General features: G+C 41.5%; 2 protein-coding genes across 3 annotated transcripts in view; both read left to right on the top strand.

Annotated features, from left to right (window-relative positions):
- The window catches only part of Alpha-man-ia (alpha-Mannosidase class I a), a 679,808-nt gene that overhangs the window by 447,205 nt on the left and 206,264 nt on the right, over positions 1-26,339 (top strand). For both annotated transcript variants that reach the window (XM_076431603.1, XM_076431604.1), the window contains one exon: positions 9,956-10,171. In XM_076431603.1, the coding sequence (XP_076287718.1) occupies positions 9,956-10,171 (216 nt within the window). The remainder of the gene's footprint in view (positions 1-9,955; positions 10,172-26,339) is intronic.
- On the top strand, positions 10,178-25,245 carry LOC143212916 (uncharacterized). The gene is made up of 6 exons (XM_076432231.1): positions 10,178-21,914; positions 21,946-22,059; positions 22,196-22,562; positions 24,003-24,108; positions 24,532-24,957; positions 25,025-25,245. Exons 1-6 carry the CDS (start codon positions 21,762-21,764, stop codon positions 25,227-25,229), a joined length of 1,371 nt encoding a protein of 456 aa, XP_076288346.1. The 5' UTR covers positions 10,178-21,761; the 3' UTR covers positions 25,230-25,245.

Genomic DNA, 26,339 nt, shown 5'->3' with positions numbered 1-26,339 from the left:
GATCCCGAAATATAATTAGTTCTGTAATTGGATCCCGGCGAATATAGTCGAGCAAGTCCGCCATAGCACACTCGCTTTCGCAGTTGCGAAATGTTCAAGCAAAGTTACGTATCGTACGTTCCGAACGAAGCAATTTGCTTTCGGAGTGGACTCACATAATTCACGAAATGGGCAAACCGCGTTCCGAAGTGGAACTCAATTTACCTATTCGCGTCCCATTTTGCGCATGGGTTCTTAACAATATGATCGCCGGGAATTGGCGATATAAAACGACAATGTGCATCGTGTTCCACGGTTTCGGACGCGAAGACTCGGCACAAGTGGCTATTTCGGCTCCTCCACGGATGCTATCAAATAACCATAAACTCGTGATATTTGGACATCGCGCGCGCCAAGGTATTGTCGATTGTCCCTGAACATATTCAAAGAGTACTTAAACAGCATGTTTCCGATCGAACAAGTGGGAAACTGAAAATTTTCCGAAAAACGTTGCACATTCAAACGTCTCGAAAAACTTAAAAAAACTTTTTCTCGTTAAAGAAACCTCCACAGATTTGAAGATCCAAGCCTCCTCTTTTTTGGACAAAATTCAATAACTTTTGTTCCGTTTATGATAGAGACATGAAACAAAGTGGGTTTTTTATTGGGTTGTGTAATAAATACCCGCCTTTTTTTGTATTCTATTTTTCCCCCTCAATTTTGTGTTTTGTTAGGTAAAGTGTACAGGGTGAGTCACCTAACGTTGCCATCTCAAATATCTTTGTTGTTTTTAAAGACGTACGAACTTCACAACGCGATTACAATCGACCCGTGTGTGGACGGCCTTAGTGTTTTCCTTACATTTTACGATGCAATATTGAGCTTTGCGCATATATGACAAAAACATTGTTTTTTTCTGTCACATTCGGAATGGCATCATGGTTGGGTTATGAGACACCATAGTGGTTGGGTTGTGAGGCACTAGTTTTTTGTACTAGAAACGAACTAGAACGGACAAATATCGTTGTTTGTGTTAGGATTAAGTGTTTATTTGTCATTTAACGTTTGTTTTGGTTTATTTTTTGAATTTATAGTCATTGTAGGGACCAGTCGAGGAAACTCGAAGTCCTCGAAATCACCACCATCTGAAGAGGATGTAGACTTTTGCACCATTTGTTTAAGGTTTTTGCCGAAAAAATTGACCGCTGCCAACTCTATCAAATGCAACACATTCCCGTTCATTTGAAGTGTGCCGATATGGGCAGACATTCGTTTTTCACATGCAAACATTGTGACAGCGACTTGGATGACGAAGAGAAAGATCATTATTGAATCCTTCCATTCATTATATTTTTTTTTACTTTTCTTCGCCATTCTTTGCTTTTTTTCAATTTTTTGCCTTTCTTTTTAACTCCTTTGGTCACTTAATGTCTTTAAAATAAATAAAAATTCATTTTTGCATAAAGTTACATGGGTTTTACTTTATATCTTACCACTTTTAGTTGATTTTTCCGAGTGTCTCACAACCCAACCATTTTTTTCAGGAAGCCAAAAAACATGTCCTCGGAAAATTGTCCATAAAATTTTACTTGTTGTTCAAATCACGAAACTTTTTACATATAAAAGTTGCGTATTTCCTTCACCTTTCCAACGGTATACAATAAAACTCTTTGATATCTTCGTCAAGCAAAAAGCTACAGACCAAAAACAAAACCCGTCTCTCATAACCCAACCTCTTCCCCTACATAAATTTTCAAGATGTCGTAGGAATTGCGAAAAGAGAGGAATGAGAAGACGGGAATTTCAGAGTGATAATCGCGGTGACGTAGTTGCAAATAGTCTTAATGTGATTGAATCATTACTGCTTCGGATCTTGTTCGACGAAGGGCATTATCGATGGTATCCAGTTTACCGGTCTCCGCTAAATTAATCACTATGGCGAAGGCGTCCCGTCTTCGACTTGGTAAAGTTTCATATACCCCTTACCGGAATTCCGTAATTCCGCCAATACATTTTCCTTCATCGTCGATGATACCCCGCGCTATCGGCTTTCGTTCGATCCGTCGATCCCGTTCCGTTCTCGCAGTTAATGCTCCTTTAATTGGCCAAAGAGAAGTTCTCAGGCTATTGAGAACATTCCATGCTTCGCGGAATTGTACTTGAAGCTCGCGTTCGACTTGGCTCGGGAGCGTTAACCACAACGCGATTTCGCTATTATTTAGTAATTAATTAGAGTTCATAATTAAAGCGTATTAATCAAAATAAATTCAATCTCGCGTTTTAAATTTGCAACATGATCATGGGACGCCTAAACGAGGGGAAACGTAAACTTTTCACTGAGAGGAAAAAGGGACGAGCATCCCGCGAAAGATTCGAGGCGCACGCCATGGTTGGTTAGCGAGCCGGGGCTAAAAAGTGGCCCGGCATTCCTCGGGGAGTATTGAAATTAATTCCTCGAAGCAATTTAACTTCCATCCTCCGAAGGACTCAGCAACGAGACCTCCCTACGGCGAGGGAAGCGTCGTTTGAGAGTTCCGGAAAAACTCGATCACCGGTCCCCGACTACTGTCAATTTTTCTTACCCGTTCAGCGTAAAATTACGTTCGGCTGGTTCAGCTCCCCGAGGGAAGACGGGGCCGGTGTTCCACGGTACAAAACTGCACACGTGCATGCAGCTGCAGCAACGCGAGAGAGCTCCTTCGCCGGCCTGAAGGATCATCCTAGGCGTTGAAGCAGGAACTCATCGTCACGCTAGGCCGAGCTCAATTATAGCGTCAACTCGTTACCGGATATAATGATATCCGAGGGGGGAACCAGGCCGCAATTGCCTTTTCCCATCGACCTTTCGATTGCAAAATCGTTCCGCCCATAGTCAAGGATGCTCGTGACACGAGCAAATTACGAGCACGCCGCCAGAACATCGGCGAACTCGTCGTCAGTCCTATGAAAACGATTCTTTCATCAGTGTTTCGATATTAAATGCAGATAAATCAATTTTTTTCAAGTGAAAACTCCTTTAGGCGCAGCGAATCAGTCTGGTCCGTCACTCGCCGAGGTGAAACATCGTTCGGGTGAGCTCGGGGCAGCCGAGTCTAGCCGAGCGATCGTGAAACAGACGGCTGTGCGTCGCACAGTGGGACCTTTCGTCCAAATCGGAGACAAAATCAAAGAACTTTCGATAGAAATGAGGTAGAGCGATGAAATTGTTTTTAAATTAAAGCTGAAACTTTGCAGAATATGGGAAAAATAGGGAGATTATGATACGAACATTTTGTAACCTTGAGAAAATTCGTTAAACATGTAGAATTTCAAGAAATCGATTTTGCAATATCCTAAGGTCGTAGACAAATTTCGAGACCAGATTTGATATCAGCGTGAAAAAATCTACGAGAAATGAAGTACAGCATGTTCAAAAAAAATTTTTTTCCGCGCGTGGTATTGGAAGAACCACAATTTTCTCGAAATTGTGCAAGTTTAACGAATTTTCTCAACGTTAAGAAACGTTCTTACCATAATCTCCCTATTTTGCCCATATTTTATAATGTTTCAGCTTTAATTTTAAAAAAATTTCATCGCTCTACCTCAGTATCGACAGTTCTTTGATTTTGTCTCCGATTTGGACGAAAGGTCCCACTGTGCGTCGCACACTGGTCCACGCGCTCGATCTAGCTGTTCATTAATATTTTAGCACTATTTGAAAGTTTAAAGGTATAGTAATTTAGGTCGTTGGATTCGTTTTGATATCAGCTACAATATTATGAAGTGAAAAATACATAATGACATTTAAAAATTCAAGATGACTTTAATTATTTACGCATTAAAAATTTCTGTTTTAATTTTTTCGATTGAAATTTCTAGACTGCTGAATGTTGATTAAGTTTTGTTTAAAACATTTTTTTCTCAGATTATCGGAAGTGTCTGATAAATCAGATTCAGGTTTTAAATAAGTACAATAATCAATCATTTTTCAAGTAATTGATTTTATAAACATAATTAAAAATATTTTTTTCAAAACTGTGCGAAAAACATAATAGTAATTATAAAAAACAAAAATATAATTTTTATTGTATAAACAACAATAACAATTGACATTATATTATATTATATTGACAAATCACTATTGTCATCACTTTCTTCGTCAACATCTTTCAATATTAATTGTTCGACTACATCATCAAAATGCCAGAGGTTCGGCCGCAATTTAGGCGACACATACTCTTTAAACAATAATATCTCTTTGATGCAATGAGGGCCCATGGAGGACTCGAAAGATATCCTTTACCAAAGATTGAAAACTTTGAAGATTCTCTTTAGTTTATTGAGCATTGTTATTTCAATAAATTATAAATATTAAATCTTAGTACAAGAGATATACTCTAAATACAGACAAATGCTATTCATTTGCAACAAAAATAGACACATAATATTATAAATAGGTTCTCCAGGGTATCAATAAGAAAAGAGATAATTTTTCGGTGGCAAATAGGATTCATAAAATGTTGATTTTTAAATGCTTGTTCTGATCACAAGTTTTAATAAATCTCATTAATTTCGTCGTTTTCGAATGTCATAAACATTTAGGAAGCAATATACATTCAATAAACATCGATTTGTGCAAGTTACTTTTTTACCAAATGAACAGTTAGATCGAACGCGTGGACCAGTGTGCGTCGCTGACTTTTCGCTGAGCCGTGAATCAGTCTGATCCGTCACGCTCCGAAGTGAAACCATAGAAGTTTTCACTTGAGTCGTGTGGTCTTACGCGCGCGGTATTGTTTAATTATTTTTGACGATGTTTTTCATATAAAATAAAGCCAGATTAATTACTTGATTCTCCTTTGTCGCCGGCTGCACGTCGATGTTTTCCATTTCCGTTCGGAGAGGGATTTCCCCGAAGGAACGTTTCGCAGAGACGTTTGTCCTTATTTTCACTGCGTCGGTTCGTAATCTCCGAAATATCCGCGGCGATATTTTTTTAACGAAGATCTCTCGCGCCGCTAAGGCGGCACGATAAACTTGCACCGATTCCAGGACAGGGAAAAAGTTTTCAACGAAACGGAACAACTTCCGTTCCCATTCCCCCGGTTATATAAGGGGAACTGAAATTGTAAGTTCCTCCGCTTGTATCCTGCAACAGAAACGAAACTCAAGAAATATTCCCGGCAGAACCAGTCCCGGAGTAATCCGCCAAGCTTCTATACAATAATTCGTTCGCATTCGCAAGCAACTTCTCGAAAGAAAGTTGCTTATCAAATTGAAAAACGAACTTCCCGTATCTCGCGGAAACGGATCGGCTTGCTTTTCCAAATGATTTACAAAGCGGGGGCTACTTTTACGAATATCTTTATGCCTCGCGTGGAAACTCATCTGTGACCATTAGGGTGGCTCTTGTTTACTCTTGTCAACAATTTCTTTTACGAAAGCTGTTCCAAATAATTCAAGAAAAATCTGTGCAAGACGATTAAACATTAAATTCGTTATTTTAATGTTTCCCCGTTACCTTCGCGCAGATTTTTCTGGAATTATTTGGAACAACTGTGGGGGGTGTGCCGTAAAGGAAATTCGAAAGTCGAAAGTAAGAGCCACCCTGGTGACCATTGTCTGTCGATGGAATCACGCGGAGAGCCATGCAACTCTATCGACACGTGAACGGATCGATAGGTCGGTGGCGCAATTAATTTGATCCGAATTTTTCATAGCCGCCGTATATCGGAAACGCATAAACCACGGGGTACCCTGAAATGAGAGTAATAGACGATGGCCGGTATTCTTCCGCGTGCTTGGCGAATTTAATAGAGAGGGCACACAGCGTAATATCTGAACGCGAATCATAAACCGTCTGAGTCTTTTACGAGGCAGCCACTCTTTAAATGCTTCTGCGATCCTCAGACAGAAACTGACCCGGAGAAATGATCGTCGATACACCGGAGAGCGTACTTCAGAAAATAGGGGAACGGCGAAACTTTTCAGTAAATAATCTTTGATCAACAAATCGCAATGAAGCAGACAATAGCTTCGTTCCTAACACGGGAAAAAACGGGGAGAAAGGAAGAATCGTCCATTGCGTTTCGCGTGTACATACCTGCTGAGGGAGTCAATTCCATCTGTAAATCAGTTTTCATCAGACGAGATCGAATCATACGGTGACTGAGCTCCCGATGCACCGTTGCACACACGCAGCCATCTGCAACGCAAGGTGCACCGGCTCGCGAACCGAACAACCATTCTTTTTATATTTTTGTCGTTCCGTTTATTGCTCACTCTCAATCGACCGGCAGGCTTCCTTTATATATTTCTGAAAAAATTCGCTAAGGTTCAGGGACACAAAATGAAAACGTTCAGAAGAATCTAGAAAGAGTGTCCGCCGAATTGAGACTCGTCTCCCACTCTATCTTACCCCCTCCACGAAGTCGTTCGCGTCACATGACTGATCCGGACAGAGAGGGGGTATATATTTATATCTTTGTCGTTCCGTTTATTGCTCTCTCTCTCTCTCTCTCTCTCTCTCTCTCTCTCTCTCTCTCTCTCTCTCTCTCTCTCAATCGACCGGTAGGCTTCCTTCATATATTTCTGAAAAAATTCGTAAAAACTCGCTGAGGATCAGGGACACAAAAGCAAAACGTTCAGAAGAATCTAGAAAGAGTGTCCACCGGATTGGGACTCGTCTCCCACTCTACCTTACCCCTTCCACGAAGTCGTTCACGTCACATAACTGATCCGGACAGAGAGGGGGTAACCGTACTCCTCTGAATTGTCCCAGCCCGGCTGGCAGCAGCGAACTATAACGGAGACCGTTAAAGGAGATCGCTGAAAGGAGAAACCAAGTGTCAGGGCCGTGAATAGCGTAACGGAGGTAAAGTAATCGGACGAGACCGCACGTCGTACACCGTGCTTCGCCTCCCCCGTTGTTCTTCCTTCGGTGTCCCGTCCCGCCGGGCTAATGGTTTAATCCTAACACGGATGTTAACCAGATTACCGAGCGGCGGAGTCGACTGTCCAGAGTCTCTCTAGCACGGTCCTCTCGGTCTCTCTCACTTTGCGGTTGCCATGGAACAAATTAGCCGCGGTTACGTGGACAACGACAAAAAGGGTCGATCGCCGCGATCCAAGACACCACTCCACCGCGATGGCTACCTTTTGCAATGTTCTGCAACGTCGCTCCCTTCTCGGTTTCACCAGAGTCTCTTGGGATTTTATACCAGGCCTCGGAATTACTTACTCGCGACGGCCGATTTTCGAAGGCTACGCCCCTTCGGCCCGGCCGCGCGTCTCGCTCCCCGTGACGGTCCTAGTTCTCCTAGGCGCCACGAATAGCGACTATGGAACGTGCCTCAGGGGAGCAGGGTTGCCATATTTTGCGGGAACCAGTCCCTTTACCGCTGCGCCCCTCGCCCAGATGCGCCGCGGAGCCCGCCCCTCGCCCAGATGCGCCGCGGAGCCCGCCCCACTCTTCCCACTAACACTGACGCGTACCGCTAACTCAGCTTGCTCCACGCGGTACGCGTCAGTGTTAGTGGGAAGAGTGGAGCGGGCTTCGCGGCGCATCTGGGCGAGGGGTGCAGCGGTAAGGGGACTGGTTCCCGCAAAATATGGCAACCCTGCTCACAGGAGCTCCAAATTCGGGCCGCCACGGGGAGCGAGACGCGCGGCCGCACAGTGGGCCGGATTGGGGTTAAGTGTGACATTTCCTCGTAACTTTTAATTCGTAAAAGATATGAACGCGAAACTTTGACTGGACAATGTTGTAATGTCAAATGAAGGATTAGTTAAGACAAAATACATCAATGTTATTACTATTATCATTATTATTATCATTATTGCCATTAAAGTTATAATTATTATTAGTTTTATCACTATTATTACATTTCTTGCTATTTAATTATTAATTCTCCTGCTTCTGGATCTAATTCCTTAATTTTTTTATACGCGATTTCACTCTAATAGTGCTCATGTACGGATCTGAAGTCAGAAGGAGGCGATGTAATATATCTGTTTCAATTCTGGAAGACTTTTTAGTGTTTCTCGTTCTAAATAGTTTATAATCTTTGTTATATATACACATATATACATATAACTTTGTTATATATAATAACCGTCAACTGGTATTAAGTTTTTAAGGATGTTGCAAATTGCAAGGAGACAAAACCACTGGGCAATGTCCCAGATGGTCACGATGGTCACCAAATAACGAAGTTGTGTTAATCTTTAAAAAGGTCTCCTAGTCACACACTAATCATAAACCCAGGTACAACGGCAGACCCTCTGTACCGCTATTCCCTTCGCGAAGGCGTACGGAAGGCATACGGAAGACATACGGAAGGCAAAGAATACGATTTCTGCCGATAGACTACAATCTTGTCATAAAAAAGTACGAGGACAAATTCTTTACGAGGTGAAAGAGCGTTCGCTACGCGACAGACGCTCCACTCGCTATTCGAACGTTGATAGGTTTAAACAGTAATAATTTGAGAATAGGTTTGACTAGGGAATTAATTCTTTCACGATTATTTAGAGGACTACTCTAAAGGTGTACTAAAAATATTCCAATTTGTTAGAACGTGGGACGTCCTGGGACTTTAAAGATCTCCCTTACCGAATATAAAGAATTTAAAAAATTTTCTACTTTTAATATATTATGCCGACTAATTAATAATGTAAGATACTAGATGCTCTTCAATTTAAAAAAAGAAAGCAAGAGAAAATATTAAATAGCAACGTCAGGGCATCGCATCAAAGAGAAGCAATTTTTCTCGTGAAAAATACGCCTCTTAAAACGTCCAACTTTCAATGCTTATTACAACTATAATATTTATTAAATTGTACTATTTTAGCCGCTTGCCAGCTCATGAGCCGCTCTTGGAGCTAAGAGTTGTGCACGCCTGACGTAAGCCCTGCGACCCACTGTTCGCCATACTACAGAACTGCACCGTATCTCTGCCTCGTCTGTTCTTGCCTGTTAAAGTAATTCCGAGCCCTGTTTTATACGAAAAGGAAGATCTTTTACAAAGTTTCTTATTTTTTGAAAATTTCTGCACATCAACTAATCCATCCAGACTGTACCTTTTTTTATGATGAAGGCACACATTCCGAGGAACGTGTTCCACGAGAAAAATCTGCTACCCGATCGTTAGGCCTCCATTTTGATGTGTGTTTTTGATGAGCCACGCGGTAGCGTTTCCTGGTGTTTATGCGGGAACTCGTCTCGCCGCATAATTATCGACGTGTAGACACAGGTAAATCGTGCATAGTGCGGCCTGTAATGGCACCGTGTTGCTATCGCCGGCATCCCGATATTACTTTACAACGCCGATAATTATGGCCCTCGTTAGAGTACACAGGAAGATCGTTGGATAATGCGTTGCGATCCAAACATCTGTATCAGCCGACCGCATCAAGGCGAGCGCAGGGTGTTCAACTACGTGTACCTGAAATGTTTCAAGGGATGATTCTCTCGTCCTTTGTTGCGATAATGCACTTTAACTACTTTGCGCTGGGGTTAAACTGTTTACGTTAGTACGACATGTAATAACCCCAGATAATTATGGCCGTATACAATTATCCTATAAAATCATAGAATTTACTGCGCCGTCGGGACAGGAATACTAGCAAATCACAAATACGACTGTCGTATTAACTCTGCATATTTCTTTATGTACGAATAAAAATTTTTTTCAAGTTCATCGATATTTATTTATACGGAACCTTATTTGTTCTCTTTAATATTCTTGTAGAGCTTGAAGATACGAGTCCAACGAGTATAATGACCATACCGTTTCGATCATTTGATCTCGAGATATTCGTGTCTGAAATCTAAGGATTTGGGTTAGGTTTGTTTCCTTCAGACACGAATATCTCGAGATCGAATGTTCGAAACGGTATGGTCATTATACTCGTCAGATTCGTCTTTTCGAGCTCTACGGTAGTATGTAACTGTGAGAAAGAACAGTCGCTGATGATTGAATTTTCGTTCGCACAGATGATGAAGCATGGCTGGGACAACTACGTCAGGTATGCGTGGGGGAAGAACGAGCTGAAACCGATCTCGAAGAAAGGTCACAGTGCGAGCATCTTCGGAGCGGCGAACATGGGAGCGACGATTGTCGACGGTTTGGACACCTTGTACATCATGGGACTGCACGACGAGTTCAAGCAGGGCCGGGACTGGATCGCGGAGAACCTCGACTTCGATATCGTGAGTACCAGTTTTCTTTTCGCGCGACGAGGCCAGTGTCTCGTCGACGACCATTGATTACGATGCCTTGGGAAACGGCACGTTCCGAGATTTGCCCCACCAATAGGGCGACCAGTGACGTCACTGAAGCGTCACGACAATACGTCACGTTCCAAGATATCATTACCAACGTAGCATTAGGATAACCGGTGACGTCACGTTCAGCGAACGCTGCGAAGGTGCGCGCTGCACGAAAGAGAGGTTGGTGGGGGAACCAGACGTTCGTGGGGCCCCACACTAGGTCTGGAGCGCACTACAGCGTGGTGACGTCACAATATCCTATTCTGAAATTAATTTCGCTCACATCCAGTACGTCGAATTGATCGACTCAGTGTGAGGACAGTTACAAGCGCTTAAATATTTAGCGCATGGCACTAAACGTGTTAAAAGCAGGCCGGCCGTCCCCTTTGTTTCAACCAATTACGCCCGCTCGCTTAAACCCTCCTCATAAATCTAGCTCCGGATAATTCCCGAGCGGATCAATCCACCAGCGTGCCGCTAACAAACGAAGAACAACACTTTCGAAGGTCGGGCTCGTTTAACTTGCTCGATCGCAAGTCAAACAGCCCACACCCCGGACCGCTAATAATTCTGTTTCTGCGGGGGTGTGGCGCACCGCCATGGGAAACACCATGGGGATGTTCGACGTGACGCGTCCTTCCGTGCGCGGGATTAACAATCAGCCCGGCGGACCTCGTTAATTAACTTAATCGTTATGTAAATCAGTGTCCCCGGTATTTCTCCGCAGGGCAGGGGACAGACACGCACATCTGCGAGGACCTGTAACAATCTGCAAACTTGGCTCGGTTTGAAAAACGTGATCGGCTGCACACTGTACCTTGGGTAACCAGAAAATGCCGAAAATCCAACTTCTAATCCTAGGGGATCACTGGTTCAAAAGTTACGGGTGTTTAAACTCGAGCGATTTTCAGGTGACGGTTATATGTATGTAGGAATCTACGTTGTCGACATCGCCGCGTGCTTGTGCCGCGATCTAGCGGCTCAAATATTTGGCTTCTCCAGCGAACATCCTCGGCGGATTTCGATTCCTCGCGCTGGATAATGGAACGTCAAACATTTTCTTGGTCCACACTAACCCTCAAGTATTTATGGCGGATTCCTAAACGGATAACTTCGCGTATTAGTCACTTCACCGCACTGGAAACTCGTGCGCGGTAACTGTTCCGTTGTTCTGCCCGGCATTCCTCGCGCTGCGCTTGGTATTTCACACCTCTGTAACACGCTTATCATTCGTTGAACTCTCCGCGCGAAGGAGACGCATTCGCCGATTCTCGATAGCGGCAGACGTCTCTTTTTGAGGAGTCCTGCGATTTCCGAACGCTTGATCAATCTCGGAAATGTTAAGCGAGTATTTTGGTCTCTAACGAGATTTTTACAGATCGCTATGGGAACGGCTGTCTCTCATTTCGACCACGTGGCCCCCGACTAGCGCATAATGCGCCATGGTTTTTCGTTTTGCCTGCCACAGTTAAGCCCTCGCAGCTTCCTCCTTGAATTTATTGCCTGTCCGAATCACCGACCAGTCTATACAACCCTTCCACGATCGATTTCCACCTTGGCCCACGGTTTCTACACTCCGGGACAAAAAGATGGCGTACATTAAGATTCGCATGATTTCCAATGACCAGGATATCGCGGCCGGAATTTGTTTAACACTGAGCCTACCATCACCGGTCAAGATGACCGGTTCCAGGCTATTTATTTTACGATTATCGATATAATAAAAATAATTTCATAAGAAATAATTGTATGGATATCGTTAGTGGGGCACATATTACAATAGGAGCTGTACCAGTTACTTTTAAGGCTCGGTAGGTTAAACAGCGAGAGGGAATGTTGTGAAGAGCAAAGTAACAAAAAACCGATCACAGAAACCATGCAACATTTGTTCGAACAATTTTATTTTCGTGCGGAACTGTTCGAAGAGTTTCGAAAAATGTTAGTGCGCCAGATATTTCTAGAGACGAAACAGTTCTGACGTCACGAACAACATATTCGAACAAGCTCTTACCGGGCGACTTGAAAAAATGACAGATGCTCCATCTTTTTGTCCGGGTGTGTACCGGACCGGCACGCACTGTTTTCATTCTTTTATAAATCTTGCGCAGGGTAATATATATCAACGTGCCGGGCGTATTCAGTCGCGGCCCCGGCGTTTTATGCAGCTGTATCCTTTTTGCATAGGCGCCTGCATTGAAATTGATTTCGGCCCGGGCAACGCGTACCCGGTCGAAGATTAATACTTCCCGGCGCCCTCTTCGATCGTATTTTTTTCAAAGCCCCGCTCCCTTGTAATCCGGGCGAACCGTCCAGTCGAATAACCTCGACGAAAAACACGCTATCAGACCCTATTTTCGAAATAGCTTTCGCCCCGATTGATCGCGCCCTCGGCACGATAGCACGTTCGCGATACTAAAATATGGAAGGCGGCTGACGCCGTTCACTGTGTCGAGAAACGGTTCCTCTCGTCTACGTTCACCGATAAGCGAAACAACGCACCACAGAAGTTCTCTGAATTTTACCATAGCTATTAACGCTATTCACCCACACGCGTCCACCCGGTCACGTGACGCGCTACGTATCCGTGGTGGGCGTGCCACGATGTCACGTGAATTAACTGATACTTCGTTTCTACGATTCAAGCCAATGCCCCTCGCCTTACGAATAACAAACAGAGTCGCGTATAAATAACGGTCTCGCCCCGTTAGGGTATTAACCCGCCTAACCGACGGTTACACGTAAAAGAACGTGCATAATGCAACGTTCCCATATACTGTCCACTGGAAGAGTGTAAACTAACGGGGCTAGAGGGACGCAACGTTACACAAGTAAGTAAACGCTAACGTCTTACAAGGAGAATGCAGAACCTTCGCGTCACAGATTTAGTTGAAACTTTACAGAGTTATAGATCTCGTTCCCCTGATTACGAATATTCCCCATTATGTATAAGGGCAACTACTCAGTAATTTTCGAGACATTTGCAAATTAAAGTTTTATGGACGTAACATGTCAGTTCAGTTCACTCTGTTACCAAGTAATGGTGTGGCGTAGCGGCAGCGAGCTGAACTACGTCCCGTCGAAGTAACTTCTTTTTATACTTTTTTTTTATACTTTAGATATACATATTTTTATTCGCCAAAGGGTTAATTGAAAATGATACTTATTATTTTATAGAAGAAACGCTAGATCTATTACTACATACACAAAAGATTATAATTATATTAAAATAATACTAAGAAGTTTTCTTGTACAACAAAAAGTAACGGAGATATTTAGGTGTTCTGTTTCTTCGGACTCATCCTGTATATTCGTGTCGTTCTGCGAGAATCGGGACATTCTCGGAAATGTGCGATACATATTTAGCAGTAGGTGCGACTGGAAAAATAGATCTAGCGAACCTTGAGTGAATTTTGACTTGTACTCTGAAAAGATCCAGATCAAGTCGGCTCGATCTCCCATCTCGGTCGTCTTCCTCGTCGCAGTGCATTCGATACGGTGCTTTTACATTCAATTCGACGACTTTCATTGCAGCAATAAGTAATAATAAAAGGTTATAGTTGATTCAGCAGTTGCAAAGGGATACGCCAATTCGCAGGTGGATTCGTTCCGTGCGATGTCTGCATTGCTACTGGGGATAGTGCGATAAAAGAATGTCGCTCGATAACGGAAGCGCAGATTACAGTAATCAATACTGTTTGTATTAAATATGCCCCGATATACCCATGAAACGTGCATGGAAGTTGTCAATCAAAGGGGTGGTCGACGGAAACTGGCGAGGGAAATAGCGGATATTGAATAATTGTATATGCGGTAGAAAGATGTGTATAGTTGTCGTCCGAAACATTAGATTCTCTGTTCCGTGCGCATTTTACCATTGCCTTTGACATGGATACGTTTCAAAAGAGCTATACTGTCTACTATAATGTGCTGTGCATCACCGGACTCTGGCCCTACGACCACACTTTGTTAGCGAAAGTCCAGCGAGTCGCATACGCTCTGCTTAACCTCTGCCTCCTCGCAGTCCAGGTGATGAATCATTAAAAATTCTCGTCCTGGTCGAGACACCGGGTGATCTACAGGGTGACAAGAAATAACGGAGTTAAACATTTCTTATTATAATTCTGTCAAATCGACGAATTTTGAAAAACCAAATGATAACAACCATAACATAGACCTTTAGTATTCATATATTTAAGAAGTTTCGAAATGGACACCCTTTGCGCCGATACAGAGGCTCAAACGTGTCTTGAAATTTTCGGCAATGGGCCGCAGCTCTTCTGGCGTCATTCGGTCCCACTCCCGGTACAGAGATTTTTTCAATGACTCCAAATTTTTATGGGACCGAGCACAGGCCCTGGCCTCCAAAATCGACCACACGCTGTAGTCCATCGGGTTGAGATTCGGTGAGTACGGCGGCCATTCCACAGATGTGATGAAACCTGGAAAATGGGCTTTGCACCACTCCCGAGTCGTTTTCGCCCTGTGGACCGGCGCGGAATCCTGCTGTAACGTCCATTCCGGATCGCCGAGGTGCTGTTGGGCCCACAGAAGTACGACGGCTTCGAGAATGTCCCATCGATACGCTTCTTGGTTGATTTTGACCCTTTGATCCACGAAAATCGTAGCAAATCCCATTTTCCAGGTTTCATCACATCTGCGGAATGGCCGCCGTACTCACCGGATCTCAACTCTATGAACTCCAGCGTTTGGTCGATTTTCGAGGTTAGGGCCATAAAAGTTTCGAGTCGCTGAAAAAATCAGAGAAAAAAAGTGTGGGATTGAATGACGTCAGAAGAGCTGCGGCCCATAGCCGAAAATTTCAAAACACGTTTGGGCCTCTGAATCGGCTCAAAGGGTGGCCACTTCGAAACTTCTTAAATATATGAATACTAAAGGTCTATGTTATGGTTGTTATCATTTGGTTTTTCAAAATTCGTCGATTTGACAGAATTATAATAAGAAATGTTTAACTCCGTTATTTCTTGTCACCCTGTATAGTGATAAAAGGAGAAGTGGCTGCGCGACATGAAAGCTTTCACTGTTTTCTTGAAGTCTGGTGTATTATCATGCATACAGTCAGACCTGTTTTTGTGCGGTCTTTTTTCGTGCGATTTTTGAAGTGTTTTTTGTCCGATTTGTTTTGTACGATTTTTTTGCGATTATTAACCGACTTCGAAAAAGGAGGAGGTTACTCAATTCGATCTGTATGTGCTTTTTTTTCGCTTTTTTTTCTATGTATGTTCACCGATTACGCCGAGATGGATGGACCAATCGGAACGAAACTTTTAGCATCTTGTAGAGTATGTTACCGGGATGGTCCCGAGCAAACAAAATTTTACATTTTTTTATTAATTACGATTTTATTTGCGAAAATGTAGGATGGTGATACCGTTGTGAACTCCGCTGAATGTTAGATATTAGGAACAGTAACGACGCGTCGCGACGTCGTTACCGTTATCGATTGCGGCTTTTAGATATTTATAAATTACGATTTCAAATGTGACGGCTGACAGAGATAAAAAGTGTGAAATAAAAAAAATTCAATAAAAAAAAATTAAACCAACTTTGACAAAACGCACTAAAAAGTATAAAATAATTTCCATTTAATTTATGTGAATACACACGTACTTAAATACAATACAATCGTTTCGGAGGCGGAGCAAAAATTTTCAAAATGGCAGATGTTGCTGGTTATGATTTCATTGGAATATGGTGGGCTTGGAAATTAGTGGGTGGGAAGAGAAGATACATTAATATGTGAAAGCATGTTGAAGAATTTAAGGATTTTCGTAATTTCCAGTGTCGAAAATTTTCAATTTTGCGCCGCCTCCGAAAAGATTGTATTGTATTTAAGTTCGTGTGTATTCACATAAATTAAATTGAAAGTATTTTACACTTTTTAGTGCGTTTTTTATATTATGCGGTATATGAAAATCGAGATTCTGTTCGCCATATGTAAGTTCGCCGCGAGGTTACGTTAGGTTGCATCAGCCATTTTCATACCTATTGCATCAGCCAATTTCATTAGACATGCTCAATGTTCTTATAGAGGGTGTCCTTCTGAAATGAGATCAGCAGGATATCTCGGAAGACGTTGTCGTTATAAAAAAAGTGTTCCTACAAAAGTTGTTTGGCATGACGGGCCACATTATGTAGTATTAATTGTTTTCTTGTGGGTGGAGTGGTGGAGGACATTTCAAGGTCACCTTGATTATTTTTAATAGAATGTCCTATTTTTTTCATATGTTCTAAATCTAATAGTTAACGAGATATTATCGAAACAATTTTCTTTCTTCTTTGGATACATACGAATACATACGTTCGCGAGTACATACAAGGAATGAGGAAAAGTTGATTTCTCGAAAGTTAGAAATCTGAATGTCTTCTTAAGTATCGAAAGAGTACGTTCCGGCAATTAAAGAATTTTGAAAGTAGTCCTTCATAAAACATTTTCATCCGAGGAATTCTACATAAAAATGGTTGCTCCTGCAAAGATTCGAAATGCTTAAAGCCATGAACAATGTTTTCAGATGTCGACGCTGAGATTTGTAGATTTCTCGCTGTATAATTTGCTTCAGCTGTTATCACTCGCATTTCCAATATTCTTGTTCTTTTTACGATACGTTGGGTTCATCGTTAATTTTCCAACAGTAAGTTTCAAAAGCATATACTCCCCGTTGCGTCAAATGCAGCCACAGTGGGCCATTTCGCCCAAAAAGTCGGCAAAAAGTAGATTTCAAAATTTTCCGTAAGTCGTAAAATTTTGCCGAGCTCATGAATAACGCTAAAATAGTTTTCTCCGACTTTTCAAGCCACATACCCCGCTGTGAAGCAGATGCGATTGTGCAAAAAGAGCATTTGTAGCGACTATATCCTATCAAATATTTCTGCAATGCCAATTGACCGTTTTTTCTTCCATCTTTCTGCAGATGAGAGAATCATTTGATAATATTGAAAATGATTACGCCTCGACGAACAATCCTATCGAAGCGAAAATTATGAGAAATCAGATAATAGAGGCGAAACGCGCGATCATGACATTACTAGGTAAATATGTTTGACGGACTCTAATTGCTCCGCAAATTAATAGAATAATTAATAGAATAATTCGGTGCTGGTATAAGTTTCTGCCGTCCGTTTGGTAAATAAAAATGTGCTTTGTTCGAATAGAAAAATCGACGAAATTTTTTTTCAAAATATTTCATATATGTATTATTAAAACTCTGAAACGGTCGTGTACAAAAGACACTTGAAAAATAATATTAATTCTTTTTGTAGGTGTATCGTGCGCAGGCATATGCTTGGCAGGTGTAGTGTTAGTGGTTCCCACAATGCTTCAATTATCGTATCAGATGCGTTATTTAAATATGGTAGGATTTTACTATCCTGAGAGAAGTCGGGAGACTGATCTCGTTTGCTGTCACATTTTCATCGTTTGTTCGTTTGGTTTATTAACGGTAACGTGTACGGAATCATCGCTCGCTAGATTACTTGAGATCGCTAGGTATGTAAAGTCACTCGTTCGAATGATGTGTTCAAAATGTTCATCCACAAATTTTTCGGTATTAGATCCGTTTTTATAGAAACACTCGCTCGTGATTTCCGGATAGAAAATTTCCGACGAAAGCCGATTGTGTTTCCCACAATTTTGATTTCGCACGAATATCTGCAGTCTAGACGGAATAAAATCGTTGAAACTTCAGCATATTCACATTTGCAACCGTGCGAATGTATTGTTAAAACGCTGCTGAAAGTGAGCTGTTAAAACATCACGAATATACTTCGATTTCTCTAGTTATCGGATAGAAACGACTGTCAACGCGATGGCGGAGTCGGAAAATCAGAACGGGCTAATCGACATACGATCAGCTGTTAAATTACATCAGCGTGCTATCGAGTCGGTACCTTTATTCAGATATTAGAGTAATTAGAGCTACGTTATCGATATTTCAATATACATTCATTATGTGTTATTTTACCTTTTATATCTCCATCATTGTGAACATGCTGGAACATTATGAAATTGCGAAGAAAGGCTCGCGTCAAATCTCGTGGACAACATGATGTTGTCGTATTTAGTGGCGATCATAGTAGTCGTCATCTCGTTTGCTGTAAATTTATATCGTGTAAGCATTGTTCGTATCAAGTGCGTAGAAACGAAATTGAGAATTATCTGTATGAATTAATACCAATAAGAACATAACAGTATGTACTATTTTTGACGCGTAACAGTTTTACCTGGCGGTTTTGGACATGAAAAATATCGAGAACTTCATCTTTAGTCTGCAAATCTTTCTGCTACACGTGCTGTTTATGTTCCTAAATAATTACAGCGGTCAGAAGCTGATTTCTTCCAGCGCCGAAGTATTCCACAAAACGTAAGTCCGCCGCTTTAGTATAAATATGCGTTTCCATCGTGAACGAGAACGAAAGCGTTGTATGTACAGTAAATCCTCTATAAACGCAAAAAAGCTGTACACGATAAACGCAAAAAAAAGTATCCCCTCCACTGTAGTAATCTGATCTCGGCTCTGGTATATCGGTGTGAACCACTACTAATGCGACGCGGAGAGTTGCAGTCGTCGCCACAGTTCAAAGGCCCGTGCGCCCTCAGAATGCAACACCAATATTAAATCTTTTTTATTATTACTTATTTTTTTTAACGAAATTTTCACCAATATATTTGTGGCATTTTTCTGATTGAAATAAGTCCAAACACGATATAATTTCAATTGTATTTAGTAGTTTAATTGACAACGAACGTTTCGGGCACAAGGAAGGACAGCGTATGGGAAAGAAAGAGACGTAGAGAGTCGCAATCGCTTCGGCCGTGCGCAGGGTCTCTTTTTACACGCGCTGTCCTTCTCTACGTTCGGCTCGGCCTTTAAAGCTCAAAAAAATAGTGTCCCATTTACGATACCTGCAAACAAATCCCCCGAGGCTTTTGCGTTTAGAGAGGATTTACTGTAATGGGAAGAAGTTGCTTTACACATATTCGATCGAGTCAGCCATGAATTACATTGAAAATGTTATTTTTGGGAATAATGAATCCACGATATTCAATTCTACAGATACAATTCGCCGTGGTACCGCATACCTCCCGAGTCGCAGAAAATGTTGTTATTCGTATTGATGAAAAGTATAGCCGAACTGCAATTAAATCTCGCCGGTTTGTTCATTGCGTCTTTCGAGGGCTTCACTATGGTAATTACATAATTACGCTTATCAATAGACTGCGGGTTTCACGCGTTTACAGCAAAACTGACAAGTCGTTAGAACAATTTAAGAAATATCGGTATGCTATTTTCGTTTTGTTTAAAACAAACTCTTGATTGCTGTAGAAAATTTGTATTCTGCTGAATGAACCGCAGTCTTAAACGATAGTCTTCATTCCGAGATTCAACAAAGTTTCTTTTTCAGATGATGAGCTCGTCTTTTTCGTACTTTACTGCTCTTCTGTCGTTCTAATGACGAAGTTTCACGTGTCATACACATACCCAGTAAATACACGTTCTTTGTATATGTTTAGATGAATGTATGCCATGCGAATGAATATACTTGATTGCTATCAATACTTCGAGATCGAAAAGATTATGTACTGGCGACAACAGCGAATTGTAACAGGAGACGAATAAACCGTGAAAGCACGTGGTCCAAGTAACGTTATGTTAAACCAGTGCTTCGCAAACTTTTTTTACTCCCGGCGCACTGAACAGTAAATTAACAAATTACGGCGCACCTGTTATATACAATGCATACATGGACCGTTTATTTTGAAAGTGATGCAAGCTCATTTTTTGTTGTTTCGAGAAAATTAAAGGTTAGCATATTAGTCAATTCAAACATATAAATTAAATTTGTCAAGTCTGGCAATGTTTTTACTAATTTATCAATATGTAATTTGATTATATAAATTTCTTTCAGGCCAGTTTAACTAAAATAATATGCATTTACGGGCAGTAGATGGACTTACTTCATTTTAATAATATAATTAGTCAATTGTAAAATCATTTAATTTCAATTAAGAAAAATTAAATATCACTTAAAATATATTTTGTACTAATCGAATTTCGTTTATAAATAATATTGAATACCTAAATTGAATAATTAACATAAGATATCGCTATTATTATATTTATGTGACTCTTTATGTGGCAGTGTTTTGAAATGTTCATGATGCTCAGGATGTATACATATAACAAGGTAATAGCTACCCATATCCTGATATTTTTCGTATATATTCAATTTCAAATCAAATCAATTCAGATCAAATCAGTTCCTTTTATTGGCCAATTTTAAATTGAACAAAGCATTGGCATTTTTGAAGATATGAAATATTTACTGGTCATACATAAAAAGTTTACACTAAATTAATCACAAATTATGTGATACCTCATATTTTTACAAAATGGACCTTCACCATTCTCAAAATAAACGGTCCATATTTTAGTAGCTAATTATTTATTTTAATGATTCGTATAGAGAATATTATTTTACATTCTATTTTAGTGGCTAATTATTTATTTTAATGATTCCTATAGAGAATATTATTTTTCATTTTACTCATTTTTGATACAATTTTAATTATTTCGCGGCGCACGATTTGGGAACGGTAGTGTACGCACCTGAAAGATTATTGTGTCGTGATGGTGCACCTCGGCCGTTCTTCAATGTTGTATTTTATTCTTGTAATTTCCGAGATATACGCAGATTTTAATTCTCGGGGGAATGTATTTCGTGTTGCGTCTACGTCGCAACTGGGGATTATTTACGGTAGAAAATCGTCACGCAACGCAATAATTCATATGCGGCTGGGAGGCCTTAATTCGAGCCAATTACGTTCTACTATTAGTCGTAGGGTAGTCGACGGAAATGGCCGAGGGAAACAAAGCATTATGCATAATATATGCCACCGAAGTGTAGACGAACAATACTCCCGATATTCCGTACATACACACGACATCATCGACACCGAGATGGACACGTTCAGGCAGAACTACAGCACTTATTACAACGTGTTGAACTTCACCGGTCTGTGGCCGTACAATCACTCTCTGGCGGCGAAGGTGCAGAGAGTCGTTTTCGTTGTTGTTACTTTGTGCTGCATAGTGATCCAGGTGACGGGATTCGTCCGACTTCTTGAAAAAACATTCAATTCGTTCGTTCCACTCGGAGATATCTATTGGGTTGGCAAAAAAAGAGTAACATCGGTATTTGAAGGTGGAATAAAACCCAATTCTTTGATTCAAGCAATGAACTGTAATCAATAAAAAAAAATACATATCTTACATTCTCTTCGATGATCTTGCGCCGTCTTTCTGGTAGCTTCATTATCGGCAAGCAACTGATCCAAGTGCGATTTCAGGTCATCGTCATCTCGCCAACCCGATAGTAACTCTGGATAACGCAAATGGAGAACGCAACTCAATATTCTTACAGTTCTCGCGAAGTGTGCGAATTCTCTTTATAATATCCTTCGATATCTCTTCGACTTGTAAATGACCACGTTTTTCAGGTATCGACGCTACGAATGGTAGACATGTCGGTCTACAATTGCGTGATGGTACTGTCGTACGGATTCCCAATGTTATTGTTCGTTTTACGATACGTTGGATTCGTCGTGAATTTCCCAGTAGTAAGTTCATTGTCGTGTTTCGGTTGTGTCGGGTGGATCGGTTTAGTTTAATCCCTCTTTTTCTTCCGTGTGGCCGTAGATTAAGAGCGTGTTCGAAAATATCGAAAGAGATTGCGTGACGCTGAAGAACCCTGTCGAGGCGGAGATGCTGATGAATCAGATCGCGGAGACTCGGCGCGTGATCGCCGCGCTAGTAGGTGATTGGTCAATTGATTTTCAATTAAGTGGCCCAAACGTTTTCACCCCACCCTCCTCCCCCAAAATATTTATTCAGCTTCGGCAAAGATCTGACAAATCTTTTCTAGATGAACATGCTACTGTCTAGCTAAATATTGAATGACCTGGCATACAGTTCTGCATTGATGAAAACAGAGGTGACCTTGAAAAATCTCGGAAGCACGTCCGCTAAAATAATAACATTGTTGGTTTCAGGCCTGATGTGCTTAGGAGTACTGATCTTATTCTCTGTGTTAATTGTTCCGACAATACTAAAATCGCAGCTACAGGTTTATTACCTGAACGTCTTCGGATTTTTCTATCACGAAAGAAACCTCGAAACCGATATTGTTTCTTGCCAAATTGTATATATATCCACGATCGGTACACTATCGATAGCATGCACAGAAGCGTCCCTCGCTGTCTTTTCCTCTTATCTCTGTGGACTATTCGAGATCGCTAGGTACGTTCGAACGTTGTGTTAACGAATTCGTGTGTCTCTATTAATTTTCCCGTAATGCATTCGTTCTTATTAGAGATGCCTATTTCACGTGTACAGGGTGACAAGAAATAACGGAGTTAAATATTTCTTATTATAATTCTGTCAAATCGACGAATTTTGAAAAACCAAATGATAACAACCATAACATAGCCCTTTAGTATTCACATATTTAAGAAGTTTCGAAGTGGCCACCCTTTCAGCCGATTCGGCGGCTCAAACGTGTTTTCAAATTTTCGGCAATGGGCCGCAGCTCTTCTGGCGTCACTCGGTCCCACTCCCGGTACACAGATTTTTTCAATGGCTCCAAATTTTTATGGGGTCGAGCACAGGCCCTGGCCTCCAAAATCGACCACACGCTGGAGTTCATAGAGTTGAGATCCGGTGAGTACGGCGGCCATTCCACAGATGTGATGAAACCTGGAAAATAGGCTTTGCACCACTCCTGAGTCGTTTTCGCCCTGTGTGTCGGCGCGGAATCCTGCTGTAACGTCCATTCCATTTCAAGACACGTTTGAACCTCTGTATCGGCGCAGAGGGTGGCCGTTTCGAAACTTCTTAAATACATGAATACTAAAGGTCTATGTTATGGTTGTTATTATTTGGTTTTTCAAAATTCGTCGATTTGACAGAATTATAATAAGAAATGATTAACTCCGTTATTTCTTGTCATCCTGTATGTAGAGAACCAGAACCACGATCTCTCTTTTTTAAATAGCGAACCTATTTTCAAACAGATTCTGAGAACACATTCCCCCCGTTTCGATTCGTAAATTTCTATGACAATTCGAATAAAGTTTTATTATCGGCGACGATGCGCGAGGAGAGGCGAACTGATCGTTTCAACAATGCATCTTTCATTCCTGTAGTTACCGCATACGAACGGCTGTCAACACGATGGCGAACTCGCAAAAATCAGACATGCTGATCGATATACGATCAGCTATGGAAATACATCGGCGCGCTGTTGAGTTGGTACCTTCATTCGAATATTAAAGCAACACCATTGATGTACAGGAAAGTAAGTTGACCGTCGCGATTTCTGGGGAACGCGCGGACCATTTGCAATGTTTTCGACATTATAAAGTTAATTCTGGAGGTTGGAAAAATTATTTTCATGATAGCCCATTGCTTTCTGAATAAAGCACAAAAACGTTCCCCGAAAATTTTCCCCGAGAGAAAAATTCGCAAGCGGAGCCCGTTTTCTCGAAAGTGGGCAAAACTTGCAAACTTGGTATGGAATGATTCTATAACTTATTTCGGGGAAACTGTGTCAAATTAATTGCGAGGATTAATTTCCCCAGGTAATTGCGATGGTCAACTTCCCCAGGCCACTGTACACTCAGGGTGCGTTCCGTTTCACGCATAATGCGCATAAACTGCATAGAAAACCGTTCCGTTTCATTCAATGCGCGCATCAGCAGCGCATCAGAGCACACAGAATTCCCCAGATTCCCACCACTTCTCTCGCATCAGTTTGATGCGTAGCCGATGCATTAGCGGTAGATTTGGAAAAAGCAGATGCAGGTAAAGCACATTGTGAGACATAGCACAATTTGTGAAGAAAGCAATGAAGTATTGACCTTGTCGCTTGACAAGGAAAGTGCTGTGAGGGCTACTCAAGGTATAAAATATAATACAATCACTATATTTTTTACATAACATGTAATTATAAATAAATTAATTTCAAATCAAAATTTACAAAAATATCTTCCAATTCATCTTCGCTGTCACTGATATCGGTAGTATCACTCGAATCACTACAATTGTTCAATTCTTCCTTTTCAGTGTCTTTATTTAACAAGTTTCGTCACCCATGTAAGCCGCCATTTTTTATTCGCATCAAATGCATGGAAAAGCGTTCCGTTTGCAAGCGCGCATCATGCGCATTAACGAAACGGAACGATGTCAATGCGCGCATCGCATTGAATGCGATCTATGCGTCTGATGCGTGAAACGGAATGCACCCTCACTGTTCACTCGTTCTTATTGTTACTCTTTTAATGACTTTTTCTCATCTCGCATTATCTGGAAACATAATGCGAACATTATCGATTCACGAACGAAGGCTCTCGTCAGATCTCACGAGCAATATGATGTTGTCTTATTTGGTGGCAATCGTGACAGTTGTCGCATCGTTCGCTGTCAATTTATATCGTGTAAGCAATTGCAATATAAAATGTTCATTTGTCTCTGCGAATGGGAACATGATAAAGATGGCTTTCGACAGCTCATGCTCGCGATGTCCGAGTTGAGCAATCCTGAAAATCTTGTGATTACCTCGATGATCGTGCTGGTGCACGTGATAATCATGCTCTTGAATAATTATAGCGGGCAGAAACTAATGACGATTAGCGTCGAAGTTTTCCACGATACGTAAGTCCACTTTTCTCTATTGTGCACATGTAGAAAAGTTTTGAAACCATGCTATTCAATCCAACAGATACAATTCATTGTGGTATTGTCTACCACCGAAGTCGCAGAAAATGTTGCTGTTCATACTGATGAAAAGTGCAACGGAAGTGCAATTTAATCTCGCCGGTTTGTTCGTTCCGTGTTACCAAGGATTCACAACGGTAATTAATCACTATTTGCGATTTCTCAACACGATTAAAACAGAATATACGTCAGGCATGGTCAATTCGTAGCTCGATCGGCATTCTCAAGGAATACCCGTGGAATACCCCCACTTCTCCCGGCCGCGCGTCACACTCCCCGCAGCCGTAGTGCTCGGAGAAGTGGTAGTCCAGTCAACGAAAAGTTGTAGAGGGAAATGGAAGGAACACAATTTTTCACTTTGGGTCTTTGTTTGACTAGTGAGGAGGTTAACATACTAAAAGTCCCCACTCCTAAAAGGTGAGCGGGGCGTAGGGGGGCACGTAGAAGGTCCCATTTTTCGGTTTTCCGTGTATATCTCGGAAACTATGCGTGCTAGCGATAAGACCAATCCATACAAAATTAAAGCTGACGAAATGTGCCACAAGATTGATTCAATTCAGTTTTTCGCTATCTCGCATAGTTTCCGAGATACCCGCGCTCAAAGTTCACTAATTGTGCTGAAGAGTTAGCTAGTCAAATAAGGCAAAAATTTCTTTTTACAATTCGTGAACTTTGAGCGCGGATATCTCGGAAACTATGCGTCCTAGCGATAAGACCATTCCATACAAAATTAAAGCTGACGAAGTATGCCACAAGATTGATTGAATTCAGTTTTTCGCTATCTCGCATAGTTTCCGAGATATCCGCGCTCAAAGACTGGACTATAGGGGTATTCCTTGAGAATGCCTCCGATCGAGCTACGAATTGGCCATGCCTGATATACGTGTACAGTAAATCCTCATTTACTGTCCAACAGCTGTGTTCTGCACGGAGAGTGATCGTATAGGGACACTACTTTTTTATGACTGCATCTACGTAAAGATGGACAGAATGAAATACGGATCGCGTGGCCGAAGCATGTCGCCGTCGCTGACACAGTTTAAAGGCCCGCGTGTTCTCACAATGTAATGCCAATCAAAATGCTTTATTTTTCATTACATATTTTTTTATGGGACTTTCATTAACTTATTTCTGGCATTTTTCGACGATGAAAGTTTCGGTCGCGAGGAAGGACAGCGTATGGGAAATTCTCTGAATTGAAGATCAAAATTCAGAAAACCAGCGCGCCCAAGACACCGTTTACGCGACAGAACAAGACGGTGTTTCACCCTTCCCCTCACCCCATAACTTTATTTAACAACGAAAATTTAATAACTTCA

Source organism: Lasioglossum baleicum, chromosome 10 (genome assembly GCF_051020765.1).
Source record: "Lasioglossum baleicum chromosome 10, iyLasBale1, whole genome shotgun sequence".
Classification (NCBI taxonomy): domain Eukaryota; kingdom Metazoa; phylum Arthropoda; class Insecta; order Hymenoptera; family Halictidae; genus Lasioglossum; species Lasioglossum baleicum.
The sequence above is the reverse complement of the archived record's forward strand: the minus strand, read 5'-3'. Positions and strand labels throughout refer to the sequence as shown.